Source organism: Lagenorhynchus albirostris, chromosome 17 (genome assembly GCF_949774975.1).
Source record: "Lagenorhynchus albirostris chromosome 17, mLagAlb1.1, whole genome shotgun sequence".
NCBI classification, from domain to species: domain Eukaryota; kingdom Metazoa; phylum Chordata; class Mammalia; order Artiodactyla; family Delphinidae; genus Lagenorhynchus; species Lagenorhynchus albirostris.
Window position 1 is genome coordinate 80768816 of NC_083111.1, and position 13430 is coordinate 80782245.

Genomic DNA, 13430 nt, shown 5'->3' on the forward strand with positions numbered 1-13430 from the left:
CTCAGCGTGGGACCAGGCTCAGGGCTCAACGTGGGACCAGGCTCAGGGCTCAGCGTGGGACCAGGGTCCGGGCTCAGCGTGGGACCAGGGTCAGGGCTCAGCGTGGGACCAGGGTCCAGGCTCAGAGTGGGACCAGGATCAGGGCTCAGCGTGGGACCAGGGTCCGGGCTCAGAGTGGGACCAGCATCAGGGCTCAGCGTGGGACCAGGCTCAGGGCTCAACGTTGGACCAGGGTCAGGGCTCAGCGTGGGACCAGGGTCCAGGCTCAGAGTGGGACCAGCGTCAGGGCTCAGCCTGTGACCAGGGTCCGGGCTCAGCGTGGGACCAGGGTCAGGGCTCAGAGTGGAACCAGCGTCAGGGCTCAGAATGGGACCAGGGTCCGGGCTCAGAGTGGGACCAGGCTCAGGGCTCAGAGTGGGACCAGCATCAGGGCTCAGCCTGTGACCAGGGTCAGGGCTCAGAGTGGGACCAGCATCAGGGCACAGCCTGTGACCAGGGTCAGGACTCAGCGTGGGACCAGGGTCAGGGCTCAGAGTGGGACCAGCATCAGGGCTCAGAGTGGGACCAGGGTCCGGGCTCAGCGTGGGACCAGGCTCAGGGCTCAGCGTGGGACCAGGGTCCGGGCTTAGCCTGTGACCAGGGCCAGGGCTCCGCTGCTCCGTCTGCCTGGCGTGGCCTCCTACCCAGCCTGCCTGTGGGGTTGTCTCCTCAGAGCAGGCTCTGTGGATCCCCAAGTAGGCCAAGGGGTTTCCCTCCCTGGGTTTCCACTTACCTGTGCCCCTCTTGTGTCCGGCAGAGCAGACTGAGCGCCCTTAAACCCATGTTTCTGAGATGTGAAGAACGTGCACAGACGGTGTGAAGGGCTCCTGGGGCTGCTGCCTGTTTCTTCTCTCTGCAGCACCCAGTGGGACGCCCTCATGGATTATTCTCTGTCCTAGAGGGCACTCAGCTGCTCAGTCTGTGCTCAAAACACTGCTGTGAGCGTCCTCCACTGCAGAGTCTTCACGGCCTTTAGCCACGGGCAATGGGACACACACACGGGGGCCAGATCAGTCCCTCGAGCACTGTGCCCTCCCTCACGGGCAGGGCCCCCCTGGTCCAGTGGTTAGGGCTTCTTACCCCACGTCCCTCCCATCCCAGGTGTTTGGGTGACCTCTCGGGAGCCTGCACTCAACAACACTCCAGGGGCATCTTACAGCTTCCCAGACGGCACCTCCAAGAGGCTGCGCGATTCCCGCGGGGGTGCACAGCGGGCCGTGTCCCTGCCGCCTTGGCGTCATTGTCCTGCCATTATTTTGCTCAAGGATTTAAAATGCTACTTCCTTCATTTTGCTCCTCTCTGATTGGACGTGTGGTTGAATGTCGTCTTCTTTGAACGTGCTACTCACATCCTTGCCCCTTCCTGTGGATTTGTAGTTTTCTTTATATAGGAAAGGAATCCACCTCTTTTTCACATATAGCAAATGTTTCCCACCTTGTCTTCTTTTAGTTTTATGGCATTTTTCACGCATTTCTTTTTAGATTTTTATGTCATCATGAATCTTCCTCAATCTGAATTTTGAGTCTTGTTTTTCCTAAAATGTTTTTTCTTTTTTTTCTAACAGCTTTATTGGGTATATTTCACATACCATGCAGTTCACCCGTGTGAAATGTTTTTGGCATATTTAGAGATATGTGCAACCATCAAAGTCAGTTTTTGAATACTTTCATTGTCTCAAAAAGAAACCCCTACCCTTTGGCCATCACCCCCAAACCCCCTGATGGGGGCCCCTGGGGGCGGAGGGTCAGCCCCCCGCCTGGGTGGACCTGGTCCCCTCTCTCAGGCCCTCTTCTGGGCTGAGGCCAGTGGGTTCTCTCCCTGCCCTGCTCCTGACTTGCTGGACGCCTGGGTCAGGCTATGCCCCTCTGAGCCTGGCTCTCCCCAGAGAGACTCCCAAGGTGGGAGTCACAGCTCAGTGGTGGCCTAGATCGGAGGGGCAGGCTTAGAGCAAGCGGGGAGAGCTGGAAAGAAGGTGACCGTGACCCCTGGACTCACCCAGCTCCAAGTTCAAGGCAGCGGCCAGCAGGAACCCAAGGAGCAGCCTCATGTCCTCCTGGGGGAGGCCTGGCTCCCAGGGCGCCCGGGCTGCCGTCTTATACCAGCTGCTGCTCTGCCCCGCCCCAGAGGCCAGCGCAGCCGAGGAACTGGACTGGGGCCTGGGCAGCACGGGGGTCCAGCCTGGTCCCCAGGCTCGATGGCTGTGTGGCCTCCGGAGAGCCTCGTTTAATTCCATAAACCTCTTTCCTGGTCCTCAAATGATACGATTGGGGATCACGTGAGGTGGCGTGACACACGATGAACCCTCAGCACACAGCCTCTGGCCTCCCGGGTGAACAGGAATGAGGGTCTGGCTCAGGCCTGGGGGCCCGGCCCTGGCCCTAAACATGCAAACAAAGCTTAGGGCCCACCGCAACCAGAGCTTCACCAGCACGGCCCCCTGCGGTGAGTTAGCGGAGCAGCTGCCGTCGGAAGTGCCACAAAGCACGGTCCTCAGCTTTCCCGGCTGTCGAACGGGCCTCCCTCCAGAAGTGGGGGCTCTGCACTGCCTACCCCCCGGGAGTGACGAGGGACCCCGGTCGTGATCGTGACTGTATCGCAGGGCCCGAGGCCTGTGGGTGTTTGCCCAGTGCTGGGGGGCGGGGAGCAGAAAGGCCCTTGGTATTGAGAGACCCCATGATGGGTGAGAGCCCAGAAGGACCCTCCTGAGAGCAGGAGCCAGACTTTGTGGGGGCGATGCGCCAGCCAAGCCATTCTGCCAGAACAGGAGGTGCACCGTGGGGGCAGCGTGGGGGGCTGTCTGAAGGGGGCCAGCCCTGCTGGCCCAGAGGCCGTTGTCTGCCCTGGCAGCCCGCGTGGCTTTTGTCCATCCCTCTATCTGGTGGGCCCCTGTGGGTAGTCGGTCTCAGACCCCACTCCCAGGCAGAAAGGAAGAGCCGGTGCCAGGAGCTAGAAAGCTGGGTGGTGGGTGAGTTCCTGGGGTCCTACCTCCCCTACCAGCCCCATCAGCCTTCCCCAGGGGGCCGCTGGGTGAGGTGGTAGGTCTGCCTCGCTCCCAGGGAACCAGAACTGGGGCCGCTCCCGTGAACCTTGGGAGTCCTCCTGCCTCTCCTGCCTGGCTCCCTCCCCTCCCATGGGTCACCCCCTGCCCTGGGCCAGGGCTGGTTCCGAGGTCAAGACTGGCAAGACTGGGCGACCCAGGGTGGGCGGGAGTCTAGGACAGACAGAGCCAGCAGGACCAGCACACCAGCCCACAGGGTAGAGGTGAGCACAGGAGGGGTGGCTGGTGGGACAGAAAATCGACACACATATTCATCCGTTTATTCACTAGCTCGAGGAGGTGCAAAGGAGACCTCTCTGGGAGGCCGTGTGAGGGAGGGGGGCCATGGCCTGAAGTCGATGCCCATGCTGGGTAGGGTCAGGAAGTGGACGGAAAGGGCACCATCCATCCGTCTGTCCGTCCGTTCATCCATCTGTCCACCCGGTGCCTCCTGTGTGCCAGGCCCCAGACTGGGCAGTTACTGGCCCCACTGGGCAGCCTGGTGGGCGCTACTGTCCCCATTTTATCGGCAAGACAACAGAGGCTCAGAGGTGTGAACGACGAGGTCCAGATCAGCCCGAGGGATAGGATCCAACAAAACTTGGGGGAGGGGGAGAGATGAAAGAGAGCTCTCACTTTCTTTTCACCTTTCTCAGAGGTTCAGAATCATGAAAAAAATACACGTTCATCACCACAAATCAGATGTTACAAAGGGAGGTGAGAAGCAGCTGTCCAGCCTCCCCTCTGCACGTCCGTCTGCACCGGGGCCGCAGCTGTGTTCCAGGCAGATGGACGGCACAGGAGTCCACGCAGGTGCCGCCACACAGTCAAGCAGCCGCTCCTGAGACAGGCAGGCTGCTTCCAGATCTGAAACGCTGCGAAGACCGCGGGGAAGAGCCTGGGCCTCTCCGCCTGCTGACCCACGATCCCGACACAGGTGGGGAAGGGGTCTGGGCCAGGCAAGCTCGGAGTGCCTGGCACCCCTCTGCCCTCCTCTGTGCTATTCCACCCCTGGCCCAGCACCCAGACACAGGGCTGGATGCCCTGACTCTGTCTTTCATGGCTTCTCAAACCTCCTGGTGCTGATTTTCTCCTTTCCTGACCCTAAGCTGTTACAATGATTTCACATGCTAATGTCCTCTTAAATTTATAAACCCACCTTCTCAGCTTCCCCTTCCTCTCCCAGCTGATGGGAGAAGCGACTGCAGGGTGGGGCAGGGGTGCAGTGGGGGCGGGGGACAAGAAGTCCTACCTGGCTTGGGCAACTACTTCACCTCTCTGTGCCTCAGTTTCCTCATCTGTGAAAGGGGCATGATAACGGCTCCTACCTTGCAGGGTTGTCTTGCAGTGCTTAGAGCCACAACTGCAGGGAAACGGGCAGATGTTAGTCACTAGCCTCATGGACAGTCAGTTGGGACAAGATGACTTGTTTGATTTCCAAGGGTACTACTGGTGCAGTCTCCTGATTTTGCAGTGCCACGCGCTTCCCACTAGGGGGCCCAGCCAGGGCGTGAGCATAACACGTTAGGTGTGTCTGTGCTGAGTTTCGACCACAGCCGGGCCAGGCAGAACCCAGTCTGTGGAGGTGGGATGGGCAGCATGGTCCCCGGTGCTGGGGGCAGTGCCATGGCTATTGGGATGGGACCAGGTCAGGGTGGAGGAGGGTTGGACAGATGGAGGCAAGAGGCAGGTGTGAGAAGCTCCCCCAACACCAAGCACACCCAGCGCTGGATCCCTGCTCTCAGTGACCCCAGAGCCCACAGGGGGCCAGGCAGGGCTCTACTCCATCCCCGCCAGGACAGGAGGGAGGGAGGGAGGGAGGACCCGGTCTAGCCGAGGAGCCACCGGACCCAGGACAGAGTGCTTGCACAAGCAGGGCAGTGACGGTGCTTCCCAGGCCTCTCCTGCTGAGTCAGGAGGGCAGTCTGCCCAGGGCTGCCCTCCCTCCCAGAAAGCATCTGGAGCTGCGGTGGCCCCGCAGCCAACTCTGCGGGGAGTGTGGTCACTTCCCTGAGATGGACCACTCCTGGGAGTCTTTAGGTGGAGGAGCTGGGGGTGGGGTCTGGCTTCCCCCCAGCCTCCCCCAAGGAGGGGCTCACACCACACTGGGCATCAGGGGGAGGGGCCACCTGGACGGCTGTCTGGATATTGGCCCTTCTGCTTCTGCTTATTGGCCCTCCAGGAAGCCTGACCCAGGCCTGCCTAAGGACTGGATCCCCTGAGGTCAGGCGGTCCCAGAGGGAAGCTCTCAAGAGGGAATTTCCAGCACAGGTCCCCCTGACAGGGGCCATGCTTAGGGGCCAAGGGCTTCTGAGTTCCAGGGACAACCCCCCACGTGGGCACCTGCCACCATCCTGCACACTTGGGCCTTGCCAACCTGAAGGGGCTCCTTGGCCCCTCCCCAGACACTGGAGCTGGGGGCACTGGTCAGCTGAGGAGGCCTCAGGCACCGTGTGACCCCGGGCACAACGTTGCACATCGACTGGCCTCACTGGAAGGAGGGCCCGGCTCCCCGGGCCACCCGGATCCAGAACAGCAGATGCTGGGCAGACCGGGCTTCCCCGAGCTGGCCGAGGGCGGGGCTCACCTAGGGTGGGTGCCTTTTTTTTTTTTTTTTGCGGTACGCGGGCCTCTCACAGCTGTGGCCTCTCGCGTTGCAGAGCACAGGCTCCGGACGCGCAGGCTCAGCGACCATGGCTCACGGGCCCAGCCGCTCCGCGGCATGTGGGATCTTCCCGGACCGGGACACGAACCCGCGTCCCCTGCATCGGCAGGCGGACTATCAACCACTGCGCCACCAGGGAAGCCCAGGGTGGGTGCCTTTTAAATGATGCCCTTTCTTGGGTCTCTGGGGGTCCCAAGGCCCAGCTTGACTGGGGGCACCTGAGAGCCACTCCCTGAGCTGAGGCTGGAGCGCTCCAGCCGGAGCGGAGCTCCCGCCCTCCCCGTGGGCAGAGTCAGAGGTCGAGGAGCCCGCGAAACCCTTTGGGACCAAGGCCGGCGCACCCAGCACTCGTTCAGTCGGGATCCTGCTGCCGCCCGGATAGCAGTCAAGCCGCTGCGAGGGGCGAGGGGATCCCGGCTGCGCGGGGAGGGAGCGCGGCCCTTTGCATCCTTCTTTCCCAACCCGTCCTCCCCTCCTCCCCCGGACCTCCCCTCTCCCTCTCCCCTCCCCTCTTTTCCCGACCACAGTCCCCTCCTTCCCCGGACCCTGCCTTCCCTTCCCCTCCCCTCCGGCGGACCGAGCCCACCCCTGCCCGGCGCGGCCCCAAGCGTCCACCAGAGGGCGCCCCGCTCCGGTTCAAGGATGCACCGCCCCCGCCCCCGCCCCGGCGAATTCTCGGCGCCCCGGCGAATCCTCGGCGCCCCGGCGAAGTTCGCCGCCCCAAACCCCCGCCCCCCGTAAAAAGGCGCACTCCGCCAGGGCCTGCTTAGGGCTGAAGGCCAGGCTTCGGGTGGCTACCGCTCTGCTCCCTTCCCTCCTGGCCTAAAATAGTCCTGGGATCAGCTCTCAAGCTCGACCAAATATAGCCTGGCCTCTCCAGGCTCAGGCCTTGCGCAGGGGCCCAGCGCCGGGTCTGGAGGGGCCTCACGGGCCTCTTTAGGCTGAACCACTTCCTCCTCTGCCAAGGGCTGCCTAGACACGAGGGGACGGCCGACGGGGGGCGGGGGGCACAGGCCTTCCCCGATCGGCCTGCCATGCCACACCTGCCCTGGGCAGCCCTCCTAGGACCCTGGAGAGCCTTCTTCCTAGGACTGTTCCCCACCCCCTGGGTCCCTAATCTCCCCTCCCCCTCCAGCACACTTACAGGGCAGACGCAGAGGTCCCCTTCACGTCAGTGTTCACCGGCCAACTGAAGATCCCCCATAAACAGCACACCGTGCCCACACCCCCATCCTTGGACAGAGGAGGGGGCTGAGCTGCCCCGTCAAAGCCAGATGCCTTGGGAGGTGTGGTCCCACATCGGCCTTCTGAAAACAACAGGTCATGACCTGGAAGCAGACCCCCGGGTAGCTGGGGGAGGTCAAGAGTCCTCTTGCAGACATTCCTGGATGTGGCTGGGGGGGGGGGGTGTCTGGGGAGGGCAAAGAGGGAGTGCGCAGGGGGAGAGGGTGGGACCGTGCTGCTCAGCACTTTGCCCTTGAGTGAGTCTGTGGAGGGCGGGACGGGGCTTTAGAGCAGACCCCAGAGGGTGGCCAGGAGTACAAGGGCCAGGGTTGCAGGGGCTGCAAGGCCAGCGCCGTTACAGAGGTCGTACTGGCAGCAGGAAGTGGTGGACGCGTGCTTGGAGTAGCCATCGTACACGGTCTCAAAGCAGCTGGGCACGCACGACTTGCTCACCTTCATCCTGGTCGGGGTGTAGTCTGCAGAGGGAGGGGGAGGTGGGCCAGGACCCTGAGGGGGCCAACCCCAGCATGCAGGGCCATTCGGCCAGGTTCCCCTAAGCCAGGAGCTCCCAAAAAGGATCCTGGGGCAGGTGGGAGCCTCCCTCCTCAGCTCCCTCACACTCCCCCACCCGCCACCGTGCTCCACAGGTGGGGCTGTGAGGGGCATCCCAGCAACTCACAAGTGCGCGTGGTCATGCAGTAGGTGACCATGGCCGGGCAGCGCATGGGGTTGAAGCAGTTCTCGCCATTGTAGGCGCACACGTGGCAGTCCAGAGCCTGGGCTGGGGGCCGGGGGCGGGGGCCGGAGGGAGATTGGGGTCAGAGAACAGCAAGAGGCCCCCTCCTCCAGCCCATCAGCCCCCTGGTCCCGTCAGCTTCCCCAGGTCAGAAGAGCTGGGAGGAGAGGCGGTCACTGGGATTTCCGCCCCCACCCCCTCCAGCCTGCCTGCCCCCAAAGGTGGGTCTGTCCATCCCTCTGTTCTCCATCCATCTTACCCACAGGTAGGCCCACCAAGGCCACCAGGAACAGGGCGAACAGGGGCACCATGGCCGGAGGTGAGAGGGCAGAGTGGGATCAGGGAAGTGGAGAGCAGCTGGTCTTCGATTCAACTCAGGCCAGGGCTGGGGCAGGGCACAGAGAGGGTGGGACAACCCCCTGCCCTCTGGGAGCTCCTGGTCGACTGGAGGCGCTATAGCCCTGCACAGAGGGGGATGAGGACAGGTGGTCACAGCAGGGCCTGAGGGACCACAGGTTTGTGCAGAGGAGTCCCCCAACTCAGCCTGGGAGTCAGGGAAGACTTCCTGGAGGAGGAGACACGAATGAGATGAGAAGGAAGCAGGGGTGGGGGGCCAAGGGGAGGCCAGAAGTCTGGAGGGGCCTTGAACGCCAGGCCAAACCGACAGTCTACCGGGGATGGTTGATGCAGGGGCCCAGGAGCTTGGTACCCAGCCCTCTCCCACCCAGGGCCCTGGGGCCCCAGGGGTGGGTCTATCCTCACTGCTACCCCTACCCTTTGCCCCTGGCGTGTCCCCACGTGGGCCCCCCCACTTCCTGACACTTTCAGGGCCCAGCTAGGGGCCCCTCTCCCGGAAGACCTCCAGAGCCCTGCCTGGGGTTTTGAGTCAGTACTGCAGAGCTCAGGCCTTGCGCAGGGGCCCAGCGCCGGGTCTGGAGGGGCCTCAGCGGCCTCTTTAGGCAGAGCCACTTCCTCCCCTGCCAAGGGCTGCCTAGACACGAGGGGACGGCCGACGGGGGGGTGGGGGGTGGGGTGGGGGTAGGCACAGGGCTTCCCCGATCGGCAGCGGACTCTGTCCAGCCTGTGGGGGAATGTGCTTTGAATGCACTCCAGGAGGGCACTTGGGCAAGACAACAACTTCCCAGTCCGGATCTGCTGTTTGGAGCAGAGATGCCCACTCTCTCGGAAAGGGTCTGGGGGGTGTCTGGAGCACGACTCCCCTCCCCGCGCGGATAGTCCAGCCCCGGGTCCCCGCCTCGGGGAACTAAATTAGACCCTCCCGTTCCCGAGAACAACAAATCCATCTTCCATGACCCATTTTCCAGGCGTGCACCTCGGGATGTCGAAGGTCTGAGCAAGGCCGGGCCTGCGGCTCCAGCTCCTCCCGCCCCCTCCCGGAGAGCCCCGCCCCCAAGACTGCGGTCCCAAGTTCGGGCGGCTGTCGGGGACCCTCAACCATGACCTTCACCACCATGAGCCCCCGTTGCGCCTAGGACTCACCCCTCGCCGGCCCTGCGAGCCCGGGTCTGACAGTGCGTCCGTCCTTGAGCCCCGCAGCGCCCACGCCGCGCCGCCGCCCCGCGGCAGAGCCGTCCATGGCGCGTGACCTCACCGCAGGCCCCGCCCCCGCCCCGCCCCACCCCGCCCGCGAGTTCGTCCTTCCCGCGGGGACCGGGACCCCCGCCCCCAGCGGAGGACCAACCGCGCCCAGACCTAGGCCCCCGCAGTGACACACGCGCTACCCTCAGACGCACGTGCACCTCGCGATGGGGCATGGGGAGGGAATCTTCTGCCCCTCCCTCCCTCTCCCTGCTTCCGCCCGCCGCCCTTCGCCCACTCACTCCCCGTGCTGCTAGTCAGCCCCGCACCCCAGCAGCAGCCCGTGCCCCTTCTTCCTTTAGCCCAGTTGTACAGGGATGTTAGCGGAGCTGCAGCGAGTGCCAGGGGTGGGGGGGTGGGGAGGTGCTGATTTCTGGATCCGGCTTCTGGGTCCCCACGTGGACACGCTTTACCTGCTGTGTGACCTCGGCAAGTTACCTAGCATCTCTGGGCCTCGGTCCCCACACCAGGTCCCTCCTAACAAAGCGTAAAAGCAAGCCTTGAAAGAAGCCCATTGTTTCATGGACCCCCTTCCACGGTAATAATAACGTTTAAGGCAAAATTTAAGATTTTCATGGGCCCTAAATTTTTTTTTTTTTCTAATGTGAGGGAAAAAAATGCAACATTTTCTTTGACCCTCAATTTTATTTTTCTTTAAAAGAGTTGAACCACTTTGGGGACCCTAGGCCCTGAGCCTCCAGAGCGAAGTGGGCACTCTCCCTGGACAGACTGGGATGGTTGGTCACCCTATTTGCCAAATAGTCCCTGAGATGCCTCAGGGTGCCAGGAGTTGGAGATAAAACGGGCAAACATTCCCCAATATTCACGCGGTCATGAAGCTCACACTCCACTGGGGCATATGCTGTGGGCTCCAGCATCAGATCATGATGAATTAACAGCAACTGGATTTTCCTCCTGCCTTTAAACAACTGAAAAATGGGGCAAAATAAATGAAGCCACGGTTCTCCGAGGTCGCACAGCAGGTAGCAGGGGCCGTGACCCTGGAGGTGGGGGAGACAAAGGAGCTGCAGGCCACAGAGCAGGGAGGGGAAACCCAGACAGAGCCCAGGACTCTCTGACTGAGGAGAGGAGAGTTCAGGGAAGCCAAAGCAGCTGGATCTCACAGGGCAGAGAGGAGAGAACTGTCCCCTCTCCAACCCACAGGGCTGGGGAGGTCAGCAGAGGGTGCGTGTGTCTTCAGCTGAGGGCCCATCAGTGCACACATTTGAGGAACCAACCCCAAGATGTGGAAGGAGCAGGCACAAGGGTTCCCAGAGCTCACACAGGGCTGGAGGAGAAACCTTGTGTCAACCGAAAAAAATACAAACCCTCACAACCTAAAAGTCTTGAGTTAATATTTTATTTGGGGACCCTACTGAGGACTATAGCCCAGGAGCCAGCCTCTCAGCTCTGAGGAACTGGTCCAAAGAGGTAAGGGAGGAGCCGGGACATATAGGAGTTCTTGCTGGGAAAAAACAAACAAACAAACAAATGTACTCGAACATCAAAAGATCACTGCTAGTCACAAAAAGTAGACATCGCAAGTTAATGATTTTAGTGCTTTTCTCTGTTCGGGAAGATGCAAGAGTCTGGGCTCATTGAAATTATTCCTTTGATGTGCATCTTAGCTATTTAGGGCAAGTATCCAGTTTTCCTCTATCCTGAATTCCCCTCAGGGAAACTATAAACTCATGGAACCCAGAAATTCAATGAACCTCAAGCACAAGAAATTGAAGAAAACTATACCAAAACACATCGTGATCAATTGCTTAAAACCAGTGATAGGGGCTTCCTTGGTGGCGCAGTGGTTAAGAATCTGCCTGCCAGTGCAGGGGACACAGGTTCGAGCCCTGGTCCGGGAAGATTCCACATGCCGTGGAGCAACTGGGCCTGTGCTCCACAGCCGCTAAGCCTGCGCTCTAGAGCCCAGCCCGCAAGCCACAACTACCGAGCCCATGCTCCTAGAGCTTGTGCTCCGCAATTAGAGAAGCTACTGCAATGAGAAGCCCATGCACCGCAACGAAGAGTAGCCCCCGCTCACTGTAACCAGAGAAAGCCTGCACACAGCGACAAAGACCCAACGCAGCCAAAAATAAATAAAATAAAAATTTTTAAAAAAACAGTGATAAAGAGAAACCACTAAAAGCAGACATTGTGTGATGCACAAGAAAAGAAGGACTCCAGCAGATTTCTTGTCAGAAACAGTACAAGCCAACACAGTGAAGCAATATTTGAAATACCAAAAAACAAAACAAACAACTTGGAATTATATGCCCCCCCAAAACATCTCTGAAAAGTGAAGGGGAAATAAAGATATTTTCCGACATGCAAAGGCAAAAAGAATTCTTTTCTAGAACTAAAAAAAAAAAAAGTAAAGAAAGAGCAAAAAAAGAAAAATCAAAGAGCTCTACTTAATAAAGTAACAAAAGAGATAAAATGGAATCACAGAGAGTAATCTGGTCATTGACAAGAATGCAGAAAAAGAGGGGAAAGGAAAAAGAACAAGTGGGACAGAGAGAAGACAGAAGGCGGGGTGAGAGACTTAAACCCATGACACCTCTAATCACACTGAAAGGTCCAAACACCCCAACTAGGAAGCAGAGGTGGTCAGATTAAATAAAACGAGAAAGAGCCATGTCTCTGCTGCGCTCAAGAAGTCCACTGTACATGTAAGATCACATGTAGGTTAAAAGGCAAAGCACGGAGGAAGAGACACCAGGCTCACAGTAATTAAAAGAAAGCAGGAGTGACCACACTCACGTCAGACAAAGTGGATTTTAGAGCAAAAGATATAGCCAGGAATAAAGAAGGACGTTACATAATGATAAAAGGATCGGTTCATTAAGGGGACATAGCAATCCTAAATGTTTATGCACCTAACAACTGAGTTTCAAAACACACAAAGCCAAAAAACCTGAGAGAACAAAAAGGAGAAAAAGAAAATTCATGACTCCAGCCAGAGATTTCAACACTCCTTTCTTAGAGAATTTTTTTTTTTTTTTGGCTGCATTGGGTCTTCGTTGCTGCACGCGGGCTTTCTCTAGTTATGGTGAGTGGGGGGCTACTCTTCGTTGCAATGCGCGGGCTTCTCGTTGCAGTGGCTTCTCTTGTTGCGGAGCATGGGCTCTAGGCACGCAGGCTCAGTAGTTGCGGCGCATGGGCTTAGTTGCTCCGCAGCATGTGGGATCTTCCCGGACCAGGGCTCGAACCCGTGTCCCCTGCATTGGCAGGTGGATTTTTAACCACTGCGCCACCAGGGAAGCCCAACACTCCTTTCTTAAGAGCTCATAGAAGTCAACGGAAAATGAATAACGATAAAGGAGACTTGAACAACACTACCAGCCCATGTGACCTGCTTGATAAGTACAGAAGGAGAGCCCGTTCTTTTCAAGGACACACAGAATATTAATCAAGATAGACCTATTGTGGGCCGTAAAATAAATCTCAACAAATTTACTGGGATTGAAATCCTACAAATTATTTTCTTGGGCTACAATGGAATTAAATCAAGAACAGAAAAATAAGATCACCAAATATTTAGAAACTGGGCAACACATTTCTAAATAACCGGTGGGCTAAAGGAAAAATTTTAAAGGAAATTAGAAAGTATTTCTAACTGAATGAAAATGAAAACACAATATATCAAAGTTAGTGGATGCAGCTAAAGCAGTGTTTAGAAGGAAAATTTTGGCACTAACACTTGTATGAGAAAAAATAAAGTTCTCGACATAATGGCCTATGATCCCACCTTCAGAAACTAGAACAAGAGTAAATCAAACCGCACGTAAGCAAAATAAAGGAAATGATAAAAATAAGAGCCAAAAAACCAAGGAAATAGAAGAAGAAAATCAATAGAGAAAATCAATCAACTGACAGTCATCTTGAAATTGGCTATCAGTGGTCTGATCAGCGTCATCTTGATTGTTTTAAGTACAGTTAATCTTTGTTTCCAGGGTTGGTTTGTTCCCATTTCTTTGAGGCCAGTTCTCAGAATTGTGGCAGCTTATGTCATGGCTACAGCCTGGTCATCATGTAGTTAACTTCTTCCACCTGGCGGGGATTTCTAACCTGGGCCCCAGGTGGCCTCGGTGTCTCTTCAGGGATGGCAGCTCTGCGGAGCCTTCCCTGA

At 58.3% G+C, this 13430-nt stretch overlaps 1 protein-coding gene and 1 long non-coding RNA gene across 6 annotated transcripts; both read right to left on the reverse strand.

Moving 5' to 3' along the window:
* Window positions 1-3344: 3344 nt before the first annotated feature.
* On the reverse strand, window positions 3345-4291 carry LOC132507883 (uncharacterized). Its single transcript, XR_009536354.1, has 2 exons — window positions 3770-4291; window positions 3345-3677 (listed from the first exon to the last, which is right to left on the reverse strand). It is a non-coding gene; the product is annotated as an uncharacterized LOC132507883 (long non-coding RNA).
* Window positions 4292-6902: 2611 nt separating this feature from the next.
* LYNX1 (Ly6/neurotoxin 1) lies at window positions 6903-9328 on the reverse strand. Of its 5 annotated transcripts, none has more exons than XM_060127609.1 (5): window positions 9203-9328; window positions 7962-8163; window positions 7646-7747; window positions 7420-7442; window positions 6903-7049 (listed from the first exon to the last, which is right to left on the reverse strand). In XM_060127609.1, exons 2-5 carry the CDS (start codon window positions 8011-8013, stop codon window positions 6921-6923), a joined length of 306 nt encoding a protein of 101 aa, XP_059983592.1. In that variant the 5' UTR covers window positions 8014-8163; window positions 9203-9328; the 3' UTR covers window positions 6903-6920. The 5 variants fall into 5 exon arrangements, with proteins under 5 accessions (XP_059983592.1, XP_059983591.1, XP_059983593.1 ...); XM_060127608.1 differs by having other exon boundaries at window positions 6903-7070; XM_060127610.1 differs by having other exon boundaries at window positions 7337-7442.
* Window positions 9329-13430: the final 4102 nt, after the last annotated feature.